This window comes from Psittacula echo, assembly GCF_963264785.1.
Source record: "Psittacula echo genome assembly, chromosome: 3".
NCBI classification, from domain to species: domain Eukaryota; kingdom Metazoa; phylum Chordata; class Aves; order Psittaciformes; family Psittacidae; genus Psittacula; species Psittacula echo.
Genome location: NC_137736.1, coordinates 40,969,379 through 40,992,645, shown reverse-complemented (window position 1 = coordinate 40,992,645; position 23,267 = coordinate 40,969,379). Strand labels below are relative to the sequence as shown.

The 23,267-nt window shown below is 35.6% G+C and overlaps 1 protein-coding gene across 1 annotated transcript in view; it reads right to left on the bottom strand.

The window, feature by feature from the left end:
* The window catches only part of DMD (dystrophin), a gene marked incomplete at both ends in the record, with an annotated part of 1,114,107 nt that overhangs the window by 396,432 nt on the left and 694,408 nt on the right, over positions 1 to 23,267 (bottom strand). The window contains 2 exons of the mRNA XM_080612996.1: positions 11,522 to 11,671; positions 13,577 to 13,724. Coding sequence (XP_080469122.1) covers positions 11,522 to 11,671; positions 13,577 to 13,724 — 298 coding nt within the window. The remainder of the gene's footprint in view (positions 1 to 11,521; positions 11,672 to 13,576; positions 13,725 to 23,267) is intronic.

Sequence of the window (23,267 nt, the reverse complement as noted above, 5' to 3'; positions counted from 1 at the left end):
GGTTTCCACATCCAATAATCGTGGGCTTATTTTAACCAGAATATTTAAAATGTTCCCTTTAACCAAAACTTTTGGAAGAGCTAGTCACTATAATCATTTGACATATTTGATAAGTTTTTGTTTATGAAGTGTTGCAACAGAAAAGAAAAGCAAGACTAACAGCAGTAAGCATGCTGGACCTTCCAGGGCTAAACCCCAACATGTAATTGCCTGAAAAGAATTTCCAATTCATTCGACATCATAGTAGAAAATGAATTCTTCAGTATCATATCCAACCTCCAACTTACATGTTGTGTGACTTCACAGCAGTACTACAATATGACAAAAAAAATTAGGGGAAATAACAAACTTTATAAAATGAGAAAATGCACACATTTGTCTCACTCTTTCTACATAGATATGACTAATGTCAGTGTCTGGATATAAACAAAACTCTTCATTAACTCCTTTAACAATTAATAGCCTTAAAAAATAGTAATAGTGGATCAGGATTTCTCACAACTACTAGCATGGTAGTTATCCATAACTCTGCAGCAGGTATTATATCTCTTCTGAGGAAGCTAAGCCAGCTTTTTGTCTTTTGATAAAATGAGTAAAATGTATTAGAATTTCTGATTTGAAAGGCAAATTTAGAAATGTATATTTAAATTTTGTATTTAGAGTAACAACTTTCAGGAGAGTCTTCTATGAAATAATCAAATTATTTACTTTTCAAAAGTAGAAATCAGTATAATGCTCATTACTCAGGATAATTTGGACATTTGTAGTAAGATGTGGTTATGAAAGCAGAAATAGATACCCACTCAGAGTTTGTATCAGAGGAAAGAAAAAAAAAAAAAGAGTATGGTGAGTAGGACTGTTACAAATTTTTCTAGAAGCATAAAATTTGCACAAAAATAGTTAGATTTTACTATGTCTATTTAGAAATATCACACCACCACAAGCATCCCAACTGATATTCATAGATGCTTCGTGGGTTTAATTTTAAGAAAATTAAACAATGTATTCCTTACTATTGTTTTAGATGGAGAGCTGATATTTAAGTATATTGGGATGTAACTTGACAAATGATGTAGCACATAGAGAATTATTCAGAAAGATCTTACTAGTAATACACATTGTGGAAACTTCAATAGATAAGAGAAAAATTCCTTTCTACTTCATCCCAGTGAACACAAATTTAGTCTTGTCAAATGCTGCAAGTCTTGTGTTCTTTTTCTTTTTGCAAAACCTTTCCAGAATTTGTTGCTCATCTTTCATGTGAAGTGGGGAAGACTACAAAGACGTAGAAGTCTAGCAATTTGTCATGTTACCTTCTGAGAAAGTCATGGTAGGAATTAAGACAGTGAGTAAGAAATAATTGGGGTCATAGAGATTGCTGTTGGGGTGACTATGGGGAACAGAAGGAGAAGGAAGAAAGACAGTCAACATACAACCAAGATGTATTATTTCAATATCTGCTCCAAGAAACTCATCAGAAAATGTATACAATGAGCTTGTAAGATGCTCCCTTCCTCTAAGTTTCTGCATGTTGATGAGTAACATCTCCAGAAATCCACAAATAATACCATGATGAATTTCCAAGTTATATATATTTGACTTTAATTAAATTTATTACGGTTGCTGTCACTTATTGATAAGCCTAAAACACACCTGGAAAAACAAAACTAAAGTGAAACAAATAAAGCTAAAATCTAACATGTATAAAGACGAAAGAATCCTAACTGCTCCAAATACACTCAAAAAACTTGTCTTAAAGGAAAAGAGCAGAAAATACTCGCTAGTATGTCACAAGATCCCTTGATATTTTGTAATTATTGCCGGATTGCTGTGAAAACATTTGAATATTGTAACTTTTTCCTTGAAAGGACTTCCAAATGACTAATTCTTTCAAATGAGAGTAAACAATTTACTTTTGCAGGAGAGTATTTATTAATACTTAACAAGACAAAGAAAATTGATGATGTCACTAATAAAAGAGAGCAATCATGTATTTCCTGCAGGACTCCTAAATAAAGTAAACAAGCTTTATTAACCACTTCTAAAATGCTTTGAATGTTTGGAATGTTTTAATATCACAAAGTAATTTAATTTTACAACATTACTCTAGGATTCGGAGTTTTGCATAGCAAAACAGACCAGCTGGAAAATTAAATAACTTCCCTGGCCCTTCCAGTCCATGGGAAGTGACAAGATCCAAATGGTCTCTGCAAAGCATCATAGGCAAATATACCATCTATAAGAGATTTACAGCACTAAAAACTTCCTTTTTCTGATGCCGTGCTATGGTACATATTTATTCATAGTGCTTTATTGGTGGGACACATAACTTTTGCTTAATTTTTACTTTCGTGTTTATAAATGAGGAAAACATATCTTGGAACTTGTATCTTAATAAATGAAAAATAGACCAATGTGCAAAGCACATGCCTGTGGGGGAGCAGACAAGGAGGCTGTTTATCTTCATATTATGCAAGCTTGGCTACCAAAGATGAAAGGATAGCTCTTTGGGTTTCAAGGAAAAAGGCTTCTCTGGAAAATGTTTCAGGCTACATCTAACCTGCTGGATGCTGAAGTGGTTCTGAATGCTCAGAGGACAGCGCATGCCCTGAACACACCCCAGCCCCACACTGTGGTAAGACCTAACTGTGCACAAGATGTCCCTTTTATTTCCACAGGAAGGAAGCCTAGGCTTGGGGTCAGACTGAAACTCTGTGTGTGGTCTTGTCAGGCTCCCAGAACTGGGGAACCAGGACCCTCTGCTACACTTCAGCATAAACATGCCACTCCCCATAGGAGAAACAAAAAAGCTATAGCATATAACATACCAAGACTAACTAAGGTTAAATCAATTCGCATCCATTTTTACAGTTGGAATCATTCCATAAACAAAATTCTTTCCTCAATCAGCTCTTTGTTTCTGCTATTCAAAGAAGAAAGTGGAACTAAACAATAATGAGCCTTGCCAAATCACTTTATTGTCCATGAGACTCACTGGTTTGAACACAGGCCAGATGAATTGGTCTGGTAGGCTACATTACCTACACAATAGGGATGACCAGCATCCTCTCTGTGGTTAAAAATCATAATGTAATCTTATTCAGCTGGATTATTTGGGAGGGTTTCTTATTTTCTTAAAAATAACACTTTAAAGTTGTGTCTTTATCAAAATTTTCTCCTTTGAAGGCTGTGAAAACTTTCTGCATTTCCTTTCTACCCCTTTATATTGCATGACAACACTAACTTTCACTAAAACCTGTGAATTTCTTTTACCTTTATTAGGTGCATGACCCTTCAGGCTTCAGTGCTTGAAACTGTACTTCAAGATGGCAGAACTTCCCCACTCCACTCCTTGACATAGGTTGTTTGTGCCGAAAGTGTCCATGGATTCTGGCACAATTTTTATATTTTATAGTAATTTCTAGATTTTTCCTCTTTTAACTTGTCCAGATACCATTTGAGATCATGTACATTTTGTGCTTGCTACCTGTTCTTCGCTGATATGATCTTATCTAGGTATTGGATTTCAGGCATTGTTAGATGGCTAAATGGACATGGTCAGAGGGTGTATAGACCTTTTGTTTGTCCCAGATCACCCGCTGGTATGTTCCCCTGCAAAATGAAATAAATAGGGTACTCCGTTCTTTAGATTTTAGATCTTTTGGATGTAGTACGAATATAGATCAGCTCTTTGACCTCAATATCCTGTAAACTGACTTGTAGAGAAGACTTCAGAAATCCACATAAAACAGCTGTAGAAACATATTCTTACTATCATCCATCTGCATTTTGCAAGTAAGATCAAACATGCTCTTCCTAACCTGCTTCAATCTAAAATAAAGTAAAATTGGCTGTCAACATATTCTATGCAGGAAGGAACCCATAACATAATAAGAATGCTATTATTATCTATATCATTTGGACAAATAGCAAAATTGTGATTATATTTTAAGGGATTTTCTGTTTCATAGTTTCCACTACCTGGCTTCCTATTTAATCTGGCTTTTACATTAAGATTTTGTATAATAGTAAGCTCCCCTGGAGGACTCATGTCTAATACCCTATTTTTCTGCAACAAAAACTTCACTCTGATGGCTGATGCTTATAAGCAGGAAAATTTTGCATTTATTTGGCTCATTCTGAACACATTAATTTATTTTTAATAAAAGTGATTCTTCTTTCTCAACCACTGTTTGTTGTTCAGGATTTTTTGATGTTTTTCTTTGTTTTATCATCTATGAACTAGGTCATGTAACAAGTCCTGGAAAGGAAAGCAGGTGAGGTCGGGGTCTATTTAGGAAATGTGATGCTCTTCACTTTTATTTCAGAAAATTTATTTTGCAAATTTGCTTCCAAGTTTTAGCAGATGCAGTGACTAAGTGTCTTTCATTAAATGCCTTGAATGACAAAAGCAAGCTGAACGAGTTGAAACATTCTTGTCTTTAACATAGAGATGGTGGACAACTGATCAGCTATATTTTTCCCTTGGTGATTTTCCAGATATGGGATAAATTACGTATCCTTCAAATCTTTCTGCTCCTGAGAAATGCATTAATCTGATTTTAATTTTGATTTTATAAATCTCAAAGAACAAACATTTTAAAATAAATAGGCTTTAAAATTTTAAAGGTAGCAATTATATCAAAACTCTGAGTATTATTTTTGTTGTAAAGCAACAGTTAAAAAAAAAATATAAAATAGCGAGTATCATACCACAGCAATATTCACCTCGTTTGAATCTCATTTATATTTTGGTTGGGGGTCAAAACCAAAATCAGCACACATCTATGTAGAAATTCACAAGATTTTAAAACCTCTTCAGGACTAATTTTCCAGATTTAAAGATTGTTGCATCAATCTCAACCTTAAATCAGACTACAAGTGTTCTATTAGTCTAAGCCTGATCTGTTATCATCTCTTATTTTATAGACAGGAACTAACCAAATCTTTCAGTCTAAGTTAAACCAATTCATTTTATTCCATCTATTATGAAAACCTGTATTTAGCCTTGATTGTAAACATTCATGGAGCTACCATAATTCACCTTTCAAACTACACCAACTAACAGAAAAATAGAAAAAAGAATAGATGTCTCCTTATGTTTTACCATAGTTTTCAGTTCTTTCTGATTCCAATCATTAGGATTTAGAGTATAGCATGTAAAGTGTAACAAAAACTAATGTCTGAAGCTGCTAAAGTTGCCTCTGATTGCTCAGTAGGCTTTAGGACCGAATTCCCACTGTGCTCTATCTTCTAACACAGGCAATCCATTGTTTTCAAAATATTTAAGTATCTCACTAGCTTCAAATAGATAGAGCGAGAAAACCTTCAGTACATGTGGCCTAAAAAAAAAAAAAAACAAAACCAGGAAAAAACCCAAAGGGGTTATTATTTTTAAATGAAGGGACATCAGCATTGTTTTGTTTCTGTGTTGTGACATCTTTATTCCAGTATGCTTAGCATGGCTGGGAAACAGCAGATTATATCTATGCTGATAGTAAATTAACCTTTTAAAATCTTCAATTTTGGTAGCTGCTAGCAACACTCAAATAAAAAGGAATAAAATTTATACATATTTGGAGCTTGTGACAGTCTCATATTTGTCCAGTAAACATATACCTCAAACTTCATTTTGCTATGCATAAGGCCATTTGTCAGTATGGCTGATAATAACATGAATGTGGACTACACCTAATTAGCAATCTGTGACAAACTGTCATAAGAAATTTAGCATGGCATAATACTTTTTTACATTTAAGGCAACCAAGTCACTTTTTAATTGAAAGCAAATTCAAGAAAAGTGCACCCTTTTGACCTGCAAAATATTGGGTATACTATTCTCATTTCAAATTGAAAGAACAGAAATCAAACTGTAGCATTCATTTTCCAAGATTTTTTACCCTCCATCCTACAAATAACAAATGGAGCAATTGCAGTAATTTCCACTGTGAACTGGAACTAAGTTATACTGACATGCTGAAAATTTGAAGTAATCACAGGTAATCTATGAATAATTACTACTCAAGGCAAGTTACAATACATGAACTATAACCTTGTTACGACTTTGTCTTTCTGCACTTTCTGGGCACGTATGTTTGGATTTTTTTTTTTCTACGCTTGATCAACCAATCTAAGATGACCTATACTTTTCCTGGTGGTACAGAAAATGTTCACAAATTACAGCCATGTCGCTCCAATTCATTTTTTATTTTTTTTCCCCATATAGTACAAATTGATTTGCTGTGGCAGTAAACAGTGAAATAGTCTTTTCAGTGTCTAGTAATTAGTTTTAATACTAGCCGACAAATTAAAAGGCAGCAAAACAAAATGTCTCCATAAGGCACTTATAATAACCTTCATAATACACACAGTAGATGTTGCAAAGACTAAGGTGGATAAATGAGGAGAATGCTGATTTTGGCATCCAGCTTACTTTCAGATAATCTAGCTCATCTCTCTTGGCTGACACCAGACCAAGAATAATATTAAAGACTGAGAAACTCCTTCCAACAAACCTCTTATTCCATGGTTCACTAGTCTCAGACCTAATCTATCAGTCCATTTACTGCACAGTAAAGGGTAAGAAAGCCATTACAGATCTGTTACATGCCCTGGCAGGTGGTATATGACAAGAACTGAATTCATCACAAACTCCAGTGCCTTGTACCACCTTTTGCATGCTTTGAAGCACTAGGTGGCTAGCTTACTTGGCTATCACAGTAGAAGATAATTTAAGCTTTCAAATAAACAAAAAATACTTGATGTATTTTTTCATTTTCATTTCAGTTCATTTTTCATACTATTAAGACTTCACAAAGATAGTGGTACTTTCATTTTTACAAGAAACACTGGCTTTGGAGAGTGTACAGTACGTAAAACCAGGTTAGAATTTAAAAGTCATACTTTCAAATACGGGCTTTAATCTTCATTCTCTACTTAAACTATGTCTGAGGCAGCAGTCTATTAGAATCACTATTCAATAAAGTTGTCTAAAGAAATGTCATTTTAAAATTACTAATATCCAAGGGAAGAAAAACTGTTCATGTATCTATTCTCAAGGTCATGAACACATGACATAAACATCCAAAAGCAAAGACAATACAGAAGCAGGAGAAAGAAAAGCTTCTTTGATGCGACTGCAATTTCTTTCATACTCAATTTCTTTTCTCAGCTTATTTCCATTGCTGTAGGGCAACAGTTTCTGTGACTGTAAAGAAGGTTTGAACATGACTTATTTCAAATGTGTAACCTTGAAGGTTAAGACTCGCAGGTGTTGTTCCCTATTCCCTTGCTTGGCAGATCAAGGCAAACCAAAAATTTGTCATAACATTAGGTGATATTTGGATACAATCTCGGCTGGTGTAAATTGTCACAGCTTCTGTGAAACAAACAGAATTACTCTAGTGTAAGCCAGATAAGGACCCATCTTACATTATTTATGTGACTGTCACGTATGTTTTGTATTTTGGAAATAATATCATCCTGCAGTATGAAAAAAGCAGAAATGGTAGATTGTTACATGTTCATTTCCAGCAGAGATGCCAGAAAACAAAATAAACAGGTAGGAACAAAGGATTAAAATATAAGATACACTCTTAGAAGAGGATGGAGAAACAGAAAACCTCCAGATAAATCTCCGTGTGAGATGTCATGTTTGTCCACGGTGCGTTGAGGAAGAAGAAGAAAAAAAAAAAAATATATATCCTCATCAAAACAACTGACGACTGAACCATCCTCTGGTGACCTGTGCAAGTTTGCTTGATATAAAAGTGCCAGAGCTATGTGCTTCAGCTTTGGCTCACAGTAAAAATCTGTGGTGTTTTTTTTCAGTGCTTACAGATCTCTAACTGAAGGAAGACAACATATGTCCCTCTGTCAGGCCTGCAGACTTTTTTCCATAATTTCTAATTTTATCACAGACCCTAGACTTTCAGAGGAGAAAGTGAAAAAAAAAAAAAAAAAACAAAAATTGAGGCTTCCTACACAAACTGTGAGAAAAAAAAAATATGCAAATGAAAAAATAAAGATTTTTTCCTTCAGCTTAATTGGAAAAATCTGAAAGAAACCCTAAATAAGTTTTGAACTTTTTTCTATATATTTTTTTTTAACATCTGTCAAGTTCATATGGGAAATAGAAAACCTTCCAAGAACACTGTCAGAGAAGATGTATGGATTTGAGTCTTGTAATTTTCAAATTCAGTGTCTGTTCATTAAAAAAAAAATATATATATATACTGCATTTTTCAGATTCTTTAGATTCAGCTATTAACGGACAGTGAGAACTCAGATCTACAACTCCATAGATAGGTAGAGAGCTGAAAAAAAAAAAAAAAATAAAAAAATGCATTTAACTAATGATCTCAAATGGAAGTTCAATTTTCTTGCTTTAGTCTCTTTTAGAATTAATAGGACTTTTACTTTTAAAGCCAGACACTTTACTCGGATCTAGGAGGCATAAGCTTGTAAAGACGAAGATGTTGGAGAAGGACTCTTCATTAGGGACTGTAGTGATAGCACAAGGGGTAACGGGATCAGACTTAAACAGGGGAAGTTTAGGTTAGATATAAGGAAGACGTTCTTCACTGTGAGGGTGGTAAGGCAGTGAAACAGGTTGCCCAAGGACGTTGTGAATGCTACATCCCTGGCAGTGTTCAAGGCCAGGCTGATGGGAGTCCTGTGTGATATAGAATCATAGAATAGTTAGGGTTGGAAAGGACCTTATGATCATCAAGTTCCAACCCCCTTGCCACGGGCAGGGACACCTCACACTAAACCATGCCACCCAAGGCCTCATCCAACCTGGCCTTGAACACCACCAAGGATGGAGCATTCACAACTTCCTTGGGCAGCCCATTCCAGTGCCTCACCACCTTCACAGTAAAGAACTTCCTCCTTATACCCAATCTAAACTTCCCCTATCTAAGTTTTAACCCACTACCCCTTTTGCTATCACTACAGTCCCTAATGAAGAGTCCATTCCCAGCATCTTTGTAGCCCCCCTTCAGATACTGGAAGGCTGCTATGAGGTCTCCACACAGTCTTCTCCAGGCTGAACAGACACAACTTTCTCAGCCTATCTTCATACAGGAGGTGCTCCAGTCCCCTGATCATCCTTGTGGCCCTCCTCTGGACTTGTTCCAACAGTTCCATGTCCTTTTTATGTTAAGGACACCAGAACTGCACACAATACTCCAAGTGAGGTCTCATGAGAGCAGAGTAGAGGGGCAGGATCACCTCCTTCAATCTGCTGGTCACACTCCTTTTGATGCAGCTCAGCATACAGTTGGCTTTCTGGGCTGCAAGCACACACTGGAGCCGGCTCATGTTCATTTTTTCATCCACCAACACCCCCAAGTCCTTCTCTGCAGGGCTGCTCTGAATCTCTTCTCTGCCCAACCTGTAGCTGTGCCTGGGATTGCTCCCACCCAGGTGGAGGACCTTGCACTTGGCATGGTTAAAATTCATAAGGTTGGCATCAGCCCACCTCACAAGCGTGTCAAGGTCCCTCTGGATGGCATCCCTTCCCTCCAGCGTATCAACTGAACCACACAGCTTGGTGTCATCGGCAAATTTGCTGAGGGCGCACTCAATCCCACTGTCCATGTCACCCACAAAGATGTTGAACAAGACTGGTCCCAACACCGATCCCTGAGGGACACCACTCGTTACTGGTCTCCAGCTGGACATTGAGTCATTGACCACAACTCTTTGAGTGTGGCCTTCCAGCCATTTCTTTATCCACCTAGTGGTCCATCTGCCAAATTGATGTCTCTCCAATTTAGAAACAAGGATGTTGTGTGGGACAGCGTGAAACTCTTTGCACAAGTCCAGGTAGATGACATCAACTGCTCTACCCTGTCCATGGTTAGTGTGTGCTGGCCCTGCCCATGGAAGTGGAGTTGGAACTAGGTGATCTTAAGGTCCTTTCCAACCCTAACTATTCTATGATTTTATGAATAACTAAACAATAGCTTTATCCCCCATATTTGATTGAGACCTAACTACTTTTAACAACATTCATAGGTGGTCTATGACAAGTAACTTGGAACACCCTGCAACAGCAAGCAGAAAATTAAAATGCTAAGTTTTTAGGTATATGACTAATCTGTAAAAACTTAAATTCAGAGGCAAATTACAGATTTCATTAAAATGTATTTGTGTCACTTTACTAAAAGTATTTTTTCATGAAAACTAATGTCCTTTTAATACTACAGCTCAGATATACAAATTGTGGTGCTATGTATACACTTACTTCAGCTAGCAAATAACACTATATTTGATCTCAAAGCAATCTGAATTCTTCCATATACATTGATTTCAGAAACCCATTTGTAGAGAAAGAGATACTTCTGTCCAAGCACCCAAATAATGATTTACGTGTCCAACTTAGAGTCTTGAATGTGATCAATATTTATTATCCACTTTTGCCTGAGCCATTAGCTAATATTCTGAACCTTGCCAGACTGTTTCTGTTAATAACAAACTAATGGGAGTCCCACATCAAATAACTGTACGTTTATTTCCCAGATCAGTGCTTGAAATTCAACTGTGTTCACAGTAATGGTAAAACCCCCAGGATATAGTATTCCGACCAGAAACTCTAGCTTGTTTTTTAGTAAGGTACTCCAAAGAAAATCTCTTCACCTTCTTTCCAACAGAACTAAACACAATGAATCCTTCTTTCTTTTATTCCTGGCATCCTGATAACTTCAATAAATAGATACCACAGAGATTCTGGTTTGCCATCAGTCTCAAAATTTCTCAGCTAATTCTACATTGACCTCTTCTGACCAGGCTATCCATACCTTGGATTGTGGTCCTCTGTACAATGCTTTCTACCATTTCTGCTGCATAAGAAACAGAAGCTACACGAGAGCACTCAAATTATCTACCTCTTATGACCAGATTTGCTACTCACTTTCAGCAGTTTCCAACACAAAAACATGCTACTTCAACAACAGAATATAGCAAAATCCTCTTTTATTTCTCTCCATGTGTATGGAGATCCCAGAAAGCAAAATGAATGGTACTTCTCTCCACAGAAACCAGAAATCGAAGCTCAGTGTTGGAAAAAGTGTGGTGGAGGATAAAACAGCTTCCAAGGTTGCAACTTCCACCTTGGGGCTGGGAAGAGGAGAGAACTGGGAAGTGTTTCCATAAAGGCAATCAGTTATTTGCTACTGTCTATCACACATCTGAGTCACAAGAACTGGAATATTTGCTGTACCCTCAAGACAATCAGGCTACAAAACTGTTGCTCTGCATTCCATCCTTAAGCAGCAGACCTGTAATTTAGGAGTATATTTGGATACAACATCGTCATTTCAGGTGCTAATAGTCTTAGTTTGCTGTTATTGTTTCTCACAGTAGTGTACTGTACACATTTATCTTCTTCACTTTCATTATGCATACAAATGTCTCTTCATATGGAGAAAAACAATACATACCAGAAAATATATAATGAAAATATTTGCTGCAGATCAAAATTTTATACCACAGTTACATTAGTAATATGTCTAACCTTTAACAAGCGATGGTTAGCCTCCTTCAGCGTACTCTCTAGCTTATGTTTTTTGTCTGGTTTCAGTGATGCACTTCCAAGTGCTGTTCCTCTAGTTTCATTTAATCGTTTCAGTATTCCCTTGTGGGGCGGCAGCTCTTCGGCTCTTAACTGGAACAGACAAATACAGCAGTTAAGATGAACTGTGGTAGAATTTTCAGCTCTCTTATCTTCACCCTTATTGATTTGTGCATCAACTGAAGGAATAAACTCAATTAAAGACAAAATAACCATTGCTTTCTGAATGTAGAAGGCTAAAACTCCCCATAAGAGACTGTACTAGTGCCAAAATATGAGATTTTTCAGGTATTAATCACTGCTACATGACAAATTCCATTTCTGGAGACTCAATAGCTCATGTATATGAATTTTAACAATATTTTAATATGGCAAACAGCAAGCACCTTGGAGAAGGGTTTTAACATATCCAATGCTGTGAACACAGTCCCAGATGGTATGTGAAGAAAAGCTGTCCAGTCTAGCCTCATAATTAAGAATGTTCATGTATGTTTAAAAAAAAAAAACAAACCCCATAAGTAAAGTCAAAGGATGCAAGGCATCACCTAAATGTACCACTTCACCATATATGCAGTTAGTGCAGACTTGTATTGTCAAAGTAACTTGATATATCAACTGAGGAGAATGTAACTAAAAGACAAAGTTCTTCAAGTTTTGGGAGGTTTTATTAACATAAGGAGGTATGTCTGAAATGAACCACACTGCAAGCCAATATGTTATTTGTTGCATTAGGATGCATTCTCTTTTGTGTTGTTCAAGAACAAGGTGGACAATAAAAATGAGATACAATTAAGAGATAACATCTTTAATTTTGTGTTATGAATCCCTTGAGAATACTGCAATTGGGAAATATTTGTATATATATGAAAAGCATGAGCCTTCATGATTCTAAACAATCAATTTAGACTTTAAAACTTTATTCCTGTCTGCAAATTACAAGATGCATCTAACACCCCTTATAAATATTTCTTTGCCTTCATTCTGATATCCTTGACAATGGCGGCAAAGCAACACAAATTCTCTGTCCAGCTAGCTGACATCCGATGCTAAACAGTCAGGGACAAACCCAGCACATGGTTAAGCTTTCGTTTCCTCAATTTTTTTTTTTTTTTTTAAGAAACCTAGAGATAGATTTTCATTAAAGAATCTTTTAGATTTTTGCCAGGTTTTGATGAAGGAAGGATAGAACACACTTGAGTTCCTTCAGGTTCTTTAATGCTCTATTCCATCACTTGCTGAAATTGTTCAACTTGGATTGGCACAAAGGATAGCTAGTTATTATCCTCAAGAGAGGACAGGAAACCTTTAGGCAGTTATTTTATAAGTAATATGCATTTTCCAGCTACAGTATAATTTTTTATTGAGCAAATTATTAAGCGTAGTCATTCTGTTGAACACATTTCAGAAACTAAACAGAGCAACTTCTACAGAATATATTTATTAGCAGTATCACAGTCTAAAAGCTCTAACATCTTCATGAAAATATTCCAGCCTTTAAAGGCAAATATTTAATATATTGTTTGGCTTTTTTTTTAAAAGTATTTTTTAAAAGTCATTTAGATGTTTAGTCTCGAAAATGTTGCAGTGACACTTTAACCAGTTGGCATTTATAATTATGCATGCAATTCTGGATATTCTTGTGAAATACTGAATACCATTTCATAAGTGAGAAGTTATAAAAGGCTAACAAGACACCTATAGAGAAATGTTATAAGAGTCAAATTCTGAATTAAGAAATGACGATGAAAAAGATAATGATTAATTACCTAGTGACAAAATAGGCATTTTTCTTTCAGTACATTTTCCATTACCTTTCTGATTTTAGTATGATCAGTATATATTTGTACATGAGATTGGAAATTCTACTGCTGTGATTTATCTAAAAAAGTTAAGCAAATGCTGAGTTTGATGGCAGAAGAATTCCCTTGAAAATAGTATTAACTTTTCTTTAATGTAGAATTGCTAAAGTAAGAAAACATTAATAATAAAACTCAATACCTTTACTTTGCTAAGGCAGTCTCTTAACTGGTCTTCATTCCCTGGTTCAAGGGGAATACCAACAATGCTGTCTGCTTCCTCTAACCATAAAATCAACTTGTCCAAGTCCACTTGAAATTCTGATAAAATATTCTTTTCTTCTTCTAGCCTGTAATAAAAATGAGAAATTAATGTTTCTATACACTAACTTTTATGTTGAAATGTTTATCCATACTAAAAGAAAGATGACAGAAAACTAATTCTTATGATCTACATTAATTCTTTTTAAAAGTGTGCCATAGATTTTTTTCATATCAAAATTATCAGACCAGAACCTTTTTAACATGGCATTAAATGTGTCTTAAAAGAAAAACTCAAGTCCTAATTTGCAACATCACTAAATTCATCTTCTGGATTATATATGGCTGGTAGCAAACAAGCATGCCAGAACTAGAACTATTAATAATTCAGACCAGATTTTGTGTGAACCAGCAGCATGGAAGCCCAAATTCTAGCACCATATTTTACCAAACTGAATCTGTAAAAAGTGATGCTTAAACCTGTTTGCCCAATATGTCCAAATGTCCAGCTGGTTTTACATCTTCTGCTTTGATCTCCTGAATAAAATAATAGCAACAGAAACACAGTTCAAGTTCTGGTGTACTTTTCCACTACCTGCTACATGCAATCCGGAAGCTGAATTTAGTGAGGCTGCAAATGATGACTTCAGCTTTTCTTTTAAAAGAAAAGACCTGCATATGCTTGTGCCCCTCTTCACCAACAGAATTTTCACTGCTGAACAAATCAGGTCCCTTCATTGTAGTTTCCAGAGAATGAAAGTATTCAGGTGACTTCAAGTGTTTTGTAGTTTAAACACTTATTTGCAAGGAAAGAAAGCTGCTTCCTTAATGTTTTAAGAAAAAAAAAACCAAACATTTGTTAGAAAGAAATAAATGAAGAAAAACTATAAGATTTGTAAAAATCCTATTAAATACCATCATTGAGGTTACAATGTAAGATGGAGAAGCCTTATTTGGTCAGCAGTGAAAATTCTAGTAGTGAAGGACATATGAGCTGAAATAAACTTAATTTCACAGCAAAAGAAACATCAGACTTCATGGTATAAACAAAAAAAATTATAGACTAAGATTTCTTGAGGAGGGAAGGGGTCATGCTTTTGGAATGCTGACTATTATAAAATAAAACCAGCAGCATACAATTCAACTACTACTTTAGACAACTCGTAAACTAGAAAAACTTTTGCTAGTGGTTTACCCGCCTTCCATCTTACTGGTGTTTATTGCACTTCCTTAACAAGGACTTACAAGATGAGAATGCTATACTAGAGGAATAAACACCCTACAGGCTGCAGATCCCTCACCGAAATAGCAGATTAAAAACCAGACTAAAGTAACAATGGCAACACTCTTGACCAGACTTCACTAAGTCTGGCTGCACTAAGCATGTCAAATCTTAAGGAACCTGAAAAATATGATAGCTGCCATGAATATGTTACAGGCTTTCCTGGATGGCAGAAGCCAGGCAAGAAGACATCACTACAGAGGTGTTCTTGAAAAAGAGAAGTGTTTCCATTCAATTTACAAGAAGCAAACACTTCTTGAAAGTGTCTCCAACCACTGCCCTAAATCCTTCCTTTCTTTTGTAGTTAAAAAAAACCCTACCGAGCAACATCAATAATATATGCAGTGAAAATCTTGGATAAGAAAAAACACAAATAGTATTATGCATTGATGTTTCCGAATAATTATTAATAAAGTAGATCACACTTTCAAGGTTTTTTTCTTTATAGCATAGTTTAAAGGCATTCTGTTAATTTCTAAAATATGAAGCATTATTCCTCTGTTACCTTCAAGTTTAATGCTTCTGTAGAATTTATTTAAGCATGTAGTAGTGATAATAATGAATGGGATATTTAAAACTCTCCATCTATAATTAAGTAGAAGATGTATTTCATTTCTGAATCAATTCAATGCATTTAGGGGAAAAAAAAAGCACTAAGTTCTTCTTGAAATACTGGTTGTGAATTATAAATATTCTAAATATGTTTTCAGGAAATGGGTTTGTAGTGATTATGGCTGAAAAAATTACATATACAGAAAAGCAAGAGCAGAATGTATTATTAAGCATTATGAAGTCCATTAATAAATCATGCATTCAGTCATAATAAATATACGAAGTTTGTGTAAAGGAGATTAGTTTAGGTTTAAATGAAGGATGCTTTTTTCCTAACTCAGCTGATATATCCAGAGATTCTTGTTCTCTCAAGCATTTCAGATGGATTGTAGCTGTAAATTTAGATAAATTTTAATCTACCCTCAAACATGAGAATTTATTGTCACCTAGTGCTCAAGGACCAGACAGGAGACAGGCAGGAGTTGCATGCTGTAAGTCTACAACGGTACAGGTGCATAGGGTTCAGTCATCTCCTTTGAGAAATTGAAAGACACCATGGAACAAAGGAGAACACTCTTAGGTGCTTATTGTCAAATATGTATTGATATGAGAAAAAAGAACCCTATGGTACCAGAATCATAGAATTGTTTAGGTTTAAAAGAGTCTTAAGGTCATTGAGTCCAACCTTTAACCTAGCACTGCTAAATCCACCACTAAACACACTATATTCTATATTCCAATATTTGCTAGGCATATGAGTCCACTACTGCATTTTTTTTAGTTCATAAGCAAGTTACTCCAGAGTAACTGTGTAGAGACTAAGCAAACACAAGTCACTGGAGCTAAATTGTTCTTTAGAGGAAAAAGAGAAAATATTTACTGCAAAACCAAAAAGAACCCAAACTCTAAAACTATGTATGTCTTTACATATGTATATACATACACATGTATATATACACAAAAATACAGGTATGAATATATATACACTCACATATTTATAGAAATACCTAAAAAAGTGAATATCATAAAAAGCAAAAGGATCCAATCAACAGCCCTGCATTCCAGGTTTTGTCTTACATTTTCTTACTGAAACCTGCATGACTGCTTTCAGGAACTGTGATTTGTCTAGGATTTCTGGAAATGCAATTGTAAGTTGTAAAGCACATATCTCAGTAGAGGCATTATGTGATGGTACCCTAAGGATAAACCTGAGAAAGATACAGCTTTAAATACATTAATTCTGGCACAGAAAAGGCATAGTGTTCGACTCAATGCACCTGAGAGCAAAATTATTGAGCTGTATAATATTTTTGAATGAGAAATCAAAGAGATTTCTTGTCTCCTAGCAGAGATAGCAATTGGCAAGATTTCTTTTTCACCTTAAGTGCACTGTCAGTTTAATCACCCTTATGAATTTAACTCCAACCCTTAAAACATTTAAAACTTTTCCTAGTCATGAAGGAAGTGTTTTTACTTTGATGACTAATTTAAATGTTGATCAGTAGGATTCAGTTTAATTATCTGAGGTATGTGGGATGTTTTCAATCTAGGACTTTCCAGGAATTCATTTAGACAGGTTTACTTTGCATAAATAGATAGATATATACATGCACAGAAGGGTTTCAGAATTCAGGAAAAAAAAAAAAAAAAAAAACCACAAAAAACCGTAAAGATCTACTATCCTACCCTAGTCAGAAAAAGTATGTAGTATAGTAATTAAAAGGTCCATTGCAATTAGTGACAGCTGGAGGTAAACTCCATAATTTACTTTACTTTTAATGTTCTTGGCCTGTTAGAATATTATTTTTACTATAAATAACATCCTGCATGATAAGTATCATATTATGCAAGCCACTAAAAGAAAGCACTGTCTGTATTAGTTGAACTAGTCAATCAAATAAAAAGTTTTAACTTAATGACTGCACCTTTTGAACAAGCTGATTTCTATCACTGTGATTATATTTGGAACAACACGTATATGTAATTACTAGGTGTTTAAATTCATGGTGGCAATGACAAATTAATAGTTAATGTTTATTAAGGGAGTATAGACTTCCAAATCAAAGTCTAAACAAACTGGAACAAGGACAATGACCCACCAGTTGACTTGGACATGGACAGAGCAGCTCTTGAGAAAGCAGTTGGGAGTACATCTTGCTGTATGAGCAAGTGATTGAGGAATAAAATGTCATTTCAGCAGCTGGTCCTATGGAGCCAAGCAGATCCATCTCCAGCATAGATATGCACACTGTTAAATACTACTTACACTTCTAAACCAGGCTAAGTTCTCAAAGAGCTTCTAAACTGCTTCTCTGTCCACAAATGGGTTTACTTCATTAACCCTGAAATATAACCCATCTTGTTTGATGGAAAATTCTCAAACTATAGCAGGGAAGTACAGAATTTCATACGTAACTTCTGGTCTTCTACAAGCCTGCTATTCTCATGCACATTACTTTGTGTTTTCCATACTAAAACATGTCAGCTTTCTGTTTGCATTTCTAAATTTATAAGGCACCTTGGTCTGACTTCATAACTGCTTAAATATGAACCTTATACGTTATACTCCTGGAAGTGAATGTATTAATATTCAGTATTTAACACTGAGTAGCAAATTAAATTGAATTAATTCTTTTTCCTAATACCAGTTTGTGTATGGTATTTCATAAATTAAGGATTAGCTTTCCTCATGGTATTAAACTGAAGCAATAAGAAATTCTTATGGTAGTCCACAAAATACCCTGGACAGACTTTTTTACTTAGCTATAATGGTTAATTATTACAAAAACATTCATGACCCATTTCAAGTAAGCTTATTTTTTCATTTACAGTTTCTAGGAAACATATGAGAATATGAAATGTATATTGCATGTATTTTCTCCATAGTCAACAATGTGATACCGATACCATAGCAACCCGTAAATAGTTTGTGAAATACATCAGATGTTTAGTTTGTAACTGCACACAAGTGATGTTGGACTTATTTGGGAGGTGTCGGCAAGAGAAAGAAAATATGCAATCATAGGAGTAGGACAGATCTGCACTTGTGACTCATATTCCCACTTGCACTTCCAATAATGTTTTGGTGTCTTTTTATTTTTTTAACATTCAGCTGTTGATTTTGTATTTATGGTATTTCTAAGATTAGGAATTAGTGCATTTAATAACTGTTACTGAGAATTTAAGAAGCTACCAAAATAGTAACTTAACAATTTAGAGAAATAATTACTAGAAAAGAATGAATTTCTTTTCCTTCTCTAAAAAATGTGCAAATATGCTTCATTTGGGTAAGGAACTTTAAATAAAATAATTGAAATGAAAAATATCACAGGAAAAGGTCAGAAGCAAATACTAAACAGTAAGAAGGTTAGCTACACACTTGTAAACACAATGCAATTTTATACCAGAGTGATTCATTTCTTGTGATTTACTGTAAGAAATCTATACAGAAAAAAAAAAAAAAAAAAAGAAAAAGAAAAAATTCAATACATAACTAACTTTATGTTGGAATGAAAAAATGTATTTATTGACTTAATTATCAGAGAAATCTCTTCATCCTAAGCTAGCTTTTAAATTGCAATGAGAAGCTAATCACAACCTTCAATATACCGAGTTTTTAAGTGAAGGAAGCCAATCACTGGTAGCTACTGTGTTATGGAAAAAAAAAAACCCAAACAAAAAAAACAACCCAAAACCAATGAACCAACCAACCAAAAAAATACACTTTAATGAAGGTAAGGTATGAAAAAAAATGTTTTTTATAACAATTATTTTTATTTATAACAGAAAAGGTGCTGGGTTTATATTCTGAAAAGTATTTTAAAGAATTCAGGTAAACAGCCTTTGTTCTGTCATTCTTTCCATAATTACTTCAAACTCACTCGAGTAGAGATGTGAACATCTGCAGGTTCAAGCTCATTAAAAGTGCAAATGTATTTGCAGTTAAAATAATGAAAAATTCTCTTGCATTCAACAAAACCCAGTTTTACCAAATGTCAGATTGTGATAAGTAAAAACTCAAACTGATTACGCCTGAAACAAAAAAAGAATCTAATTCCTGGGCATCTGGTTTCAAAAATTACACAAGAAACTTTTAACAAAGATGGAAAATACAAAGACCAGCCAGTACCACTGTTACAAGTTTGTCAACAACCTCATTTATGAGCCTTCACCTTATTAAGCTGCTATGTGAGATGCTTGTTCTCATCCTGATATATACTCCCTTGACTAGCTTTGCCTGGCCCATGTGTTCTTGCAGCGGGAGCAAAGGCACAGCACCACGCTGCAGCCACAGCCCTCAGGCTTGCCACCACAGAGGCACCCAAGTGCACACCCTGATAGCAAGCCACTGCCTCCTTAAGTCATCCCAAACTTGAGGGTCCCAGTGGCACGGCTAAGAACAGACAGGTACAGCATAATATGGCCTGATGCATCTCAGGGGACAATAAGACAGAGATCTTCTGATACTGCAGTATTCAAAATGATTACTAGGGTATGAAGAAGAAGAGACATACTTTTCCCCCCTCTTTTGTCTGGGGTTAGCAGCATATATTCAAGTGGCTATTGAAACTTCCCCTAGTCTCCAAAGTCTCCCTTTCTGTTTGAGTAATGCTGTCCCAGAGCACAAAAATCAAACTTCTCCAAAACTTGCTGCTTGAAGCAAAATGCTAACAAAAACTCAATTAAATTCCCAATTTGCTATCTATCAGTCTATCAGACTTTCAATCAAGTTTCACTTCATTCAACTGCCTGGTCTATTCCAAAGTTTGCAGTAACATGAAATTACTAGATGTGCTAAAATTACATTCTCATCTATTTCTTAGCTGGGTGGATTAGACTGCAAGATACAGAAACATTAAAAACTGAATCCAAACTGCTAGAGCTTTGAAACTCCTAGATAAAGGCAAATGAAAGATAGCATCCTATGCAAACATAACTCAAGCACAACCTCTTGATCTTCAGTATCAAAGAAAGGGGATTCAAAGCTGAATTTGAGTCTGTGCTTTGCCTAGGATCAGCATTTGACCTTTTAAAACTTAAAAACCAGCTGCTTTTTACTGAAGAGAAGTACAGGTTCTTCAAACTGTTTTGAGATTTAGTTTGCTTTCTTGTCTGTTTTTAATTAAATTGTCCTTTTATGGTCCAGATAATTCTCATTCATTAAATCTGCCACACTACCATCAGTATTAACAACTAGTGAACCTACGAGCAGTTTCAGTTATATATAGAATATCACGGTTCTGATCTGGTTTACAGTTCTTATCATGCAGGTGATTTCATATTTATTACGAATTATTTATGAAAACAGGATTAACATGTTGAAAATCTCAGAATCATGTATCAATCTTTCCTTTTCAAGCCAAACGACGACAGGGTTCATGATGGTTACAGGATATATTTTGAATTTACTGTGTTCCCTGCCAATGCAGTGATAATATTATGTTCTCATACAGAATAAATAGTAGACCATTTTATAGTGCATCCTCAGGAAAACTGACATAGTAATTCTTTAGAACTCCCCCATCCCCAGCAAACACTGTTGGTGATAATGCCAGGATCACTTTTTTGAGTTGTAACTGCCATTTGCAAGCTTAGCATCATGTAAAAATGGTAGAGCCTGTTTCTCTGAAATATTCATTACCTCACATTTGTTTATGATGAAGATTATCTGCTGTTTGTTGCCCATCCACTCAGTTTTGGAGTTTGCCAGTATCAGCTCAGCATTTCACTACCTTAGAGAGCTTAATGTCATGGGCATCCTTGGAGATGTCTCCATACACCTCCTGTCTCCAAATAAATTCTCACGTTCATGCAACTTACAAAAATACCTATGTTGGCTTCTGTTACAGCTGCTATCTTTTGTCCCCTCCTCTAACTGATAAGTATGTTTGAATTTTGCTTGAGAACTATGTCTAAAATGAAGTGTCTATGCCCCATCTGTAAATGTGCAGGATTATCATAATCAATTATCTTGGTAAGCAATAGCAAAAATTAACTTTACAGCATATAAAATTTCTTTGCCATTTAAATAATGCTTAGCACATTACACTTGAATTCGAAATCACTGTCAGATTTCATTTCTGGAATCCATTCAATTGCTAATTTCTTCCCACTTCCTTTATCTCAAGATATGCTGAGCCAAAAAATGCAATAGAAAACAGAATTTCAGTTGATCACTACTCCTCTGTTTGAGCTACTGAGAATCAGCTTTCAAAGCAGAGTACAATGTATTGACTACAAAGAATAAAACATAAAATATATTAAAATATTTAGAATTAGTTTTCTGATTTGCAGAAGGTTCTAAATTTCAATATCTACTTTTATTTTTCTTTTAAATTACTAAATGAAAATGAATTCTACTCAGTCTATTCTCCCTTCAATATTACCTTCTTAAATTATGGTTCTAAATTGTGGTTGCATTGTCTCATTCCTAAAATTAAGTGACTTACACTAAAATCTTAGAATCTCCTTTATGATCATAAAAATCTATTAACCATGAACATTTTAAGTTTTAGGAAATATAGTGAAATATTAAAGGACTACTAAAACTTAGCTGATTCAAATACAAGCACAATGGCTTAAGAGTTTGACAAATAGTCTATCAAACCTATTCTGAAAAAGAGAAATAAAAATATTTTAATTCACCCTGATCTATTATAACTTACATTATCTGACTTACATGAATAAATTTGCCATAGTACAAACACATGCAATGCACAACATCATGGCTATTTTAGCTCTTTTGGACTTCAAGTAGACATCACTTCCTTCAACTATTCTTATTTGCTCCATGCTTTGTTCTTAATGAAAAATTAAGGCTCTTTGGGTGACATGGCTTTCAAGCCCTAAAAGGACAGAACCTAACTATATAAAATCAAATTAGGACATAATCTGGATTATGGCAGAGCAGTGGATGTGGTCTACCTTCACTTCAGTAAAGCGTTTGACACAGTCTCCCACAGCATCCTCACAGCTAAGCTGAGAAAGTGTGGACTGGATGGTCGGGTGGTGAGGTGGACTGTGAACTGGCTGAACGACAGAAGCCAGACAGTTGTGGTCAATGGGGCGGAGTCTAGTTGGAGGCCTGTATCTAGTGGAGTGCCTCAAGGGTCAGTGCTGGGACCAGTATTATTCAATATCTTCATCAGTGACCTGGATGAGGGAACTGAGTGTACTGTCAGCAAGTTTGCTGATGACACTAAGCTGGGAGGAGTGGCTGACACGCCAGAAGGCTGTGCTGCCATCCAGCGAGACCTGGACAGGCTGGAGAGTTGGGCAGGGAGAAACTTGATGAAATATAACAAGGGAAAGTGTAGAGTGTTACATCTGGGTAGGAACAACCCCAGGTTCCAGTACAGGTTGGGGAATAACCTATTAGAGAGCAGTGAAGGGGAAAGGGACCTGGGGGTCCTGGTTGATAGGAGGATGACCATGAGCCAGCACTGTGCCCTTGTGGCCAGGAAGGCTAATGGCATCCTGGGGTGTATTAGAAGAGGGGTGGTCAGTAGGTCAAGAGAGGTTCTCCTTCCTCTCTACTCTGCCCTGGTGAGACCACATCTGGAATATTGTGTCCAGTTCTGGGCCCCTCAGTTCAAGAAGGACAGGGACCTGCTGGAGAGAGCCCAGCGCAGGGCAACTAAGATGATTAAGGGAGTGGAGCATCTCCCTTATGAGGAAAGGCTGAGGGAGCTGGGTCTCTTTAGTTTGGAGAAGAGGAGACTGAGGGGTGACCTCATTAATGTTTATAAATATATAAAGGGTGAGTGTCACGAGGACGGAGCCAGGCTCTTCTCGGTGA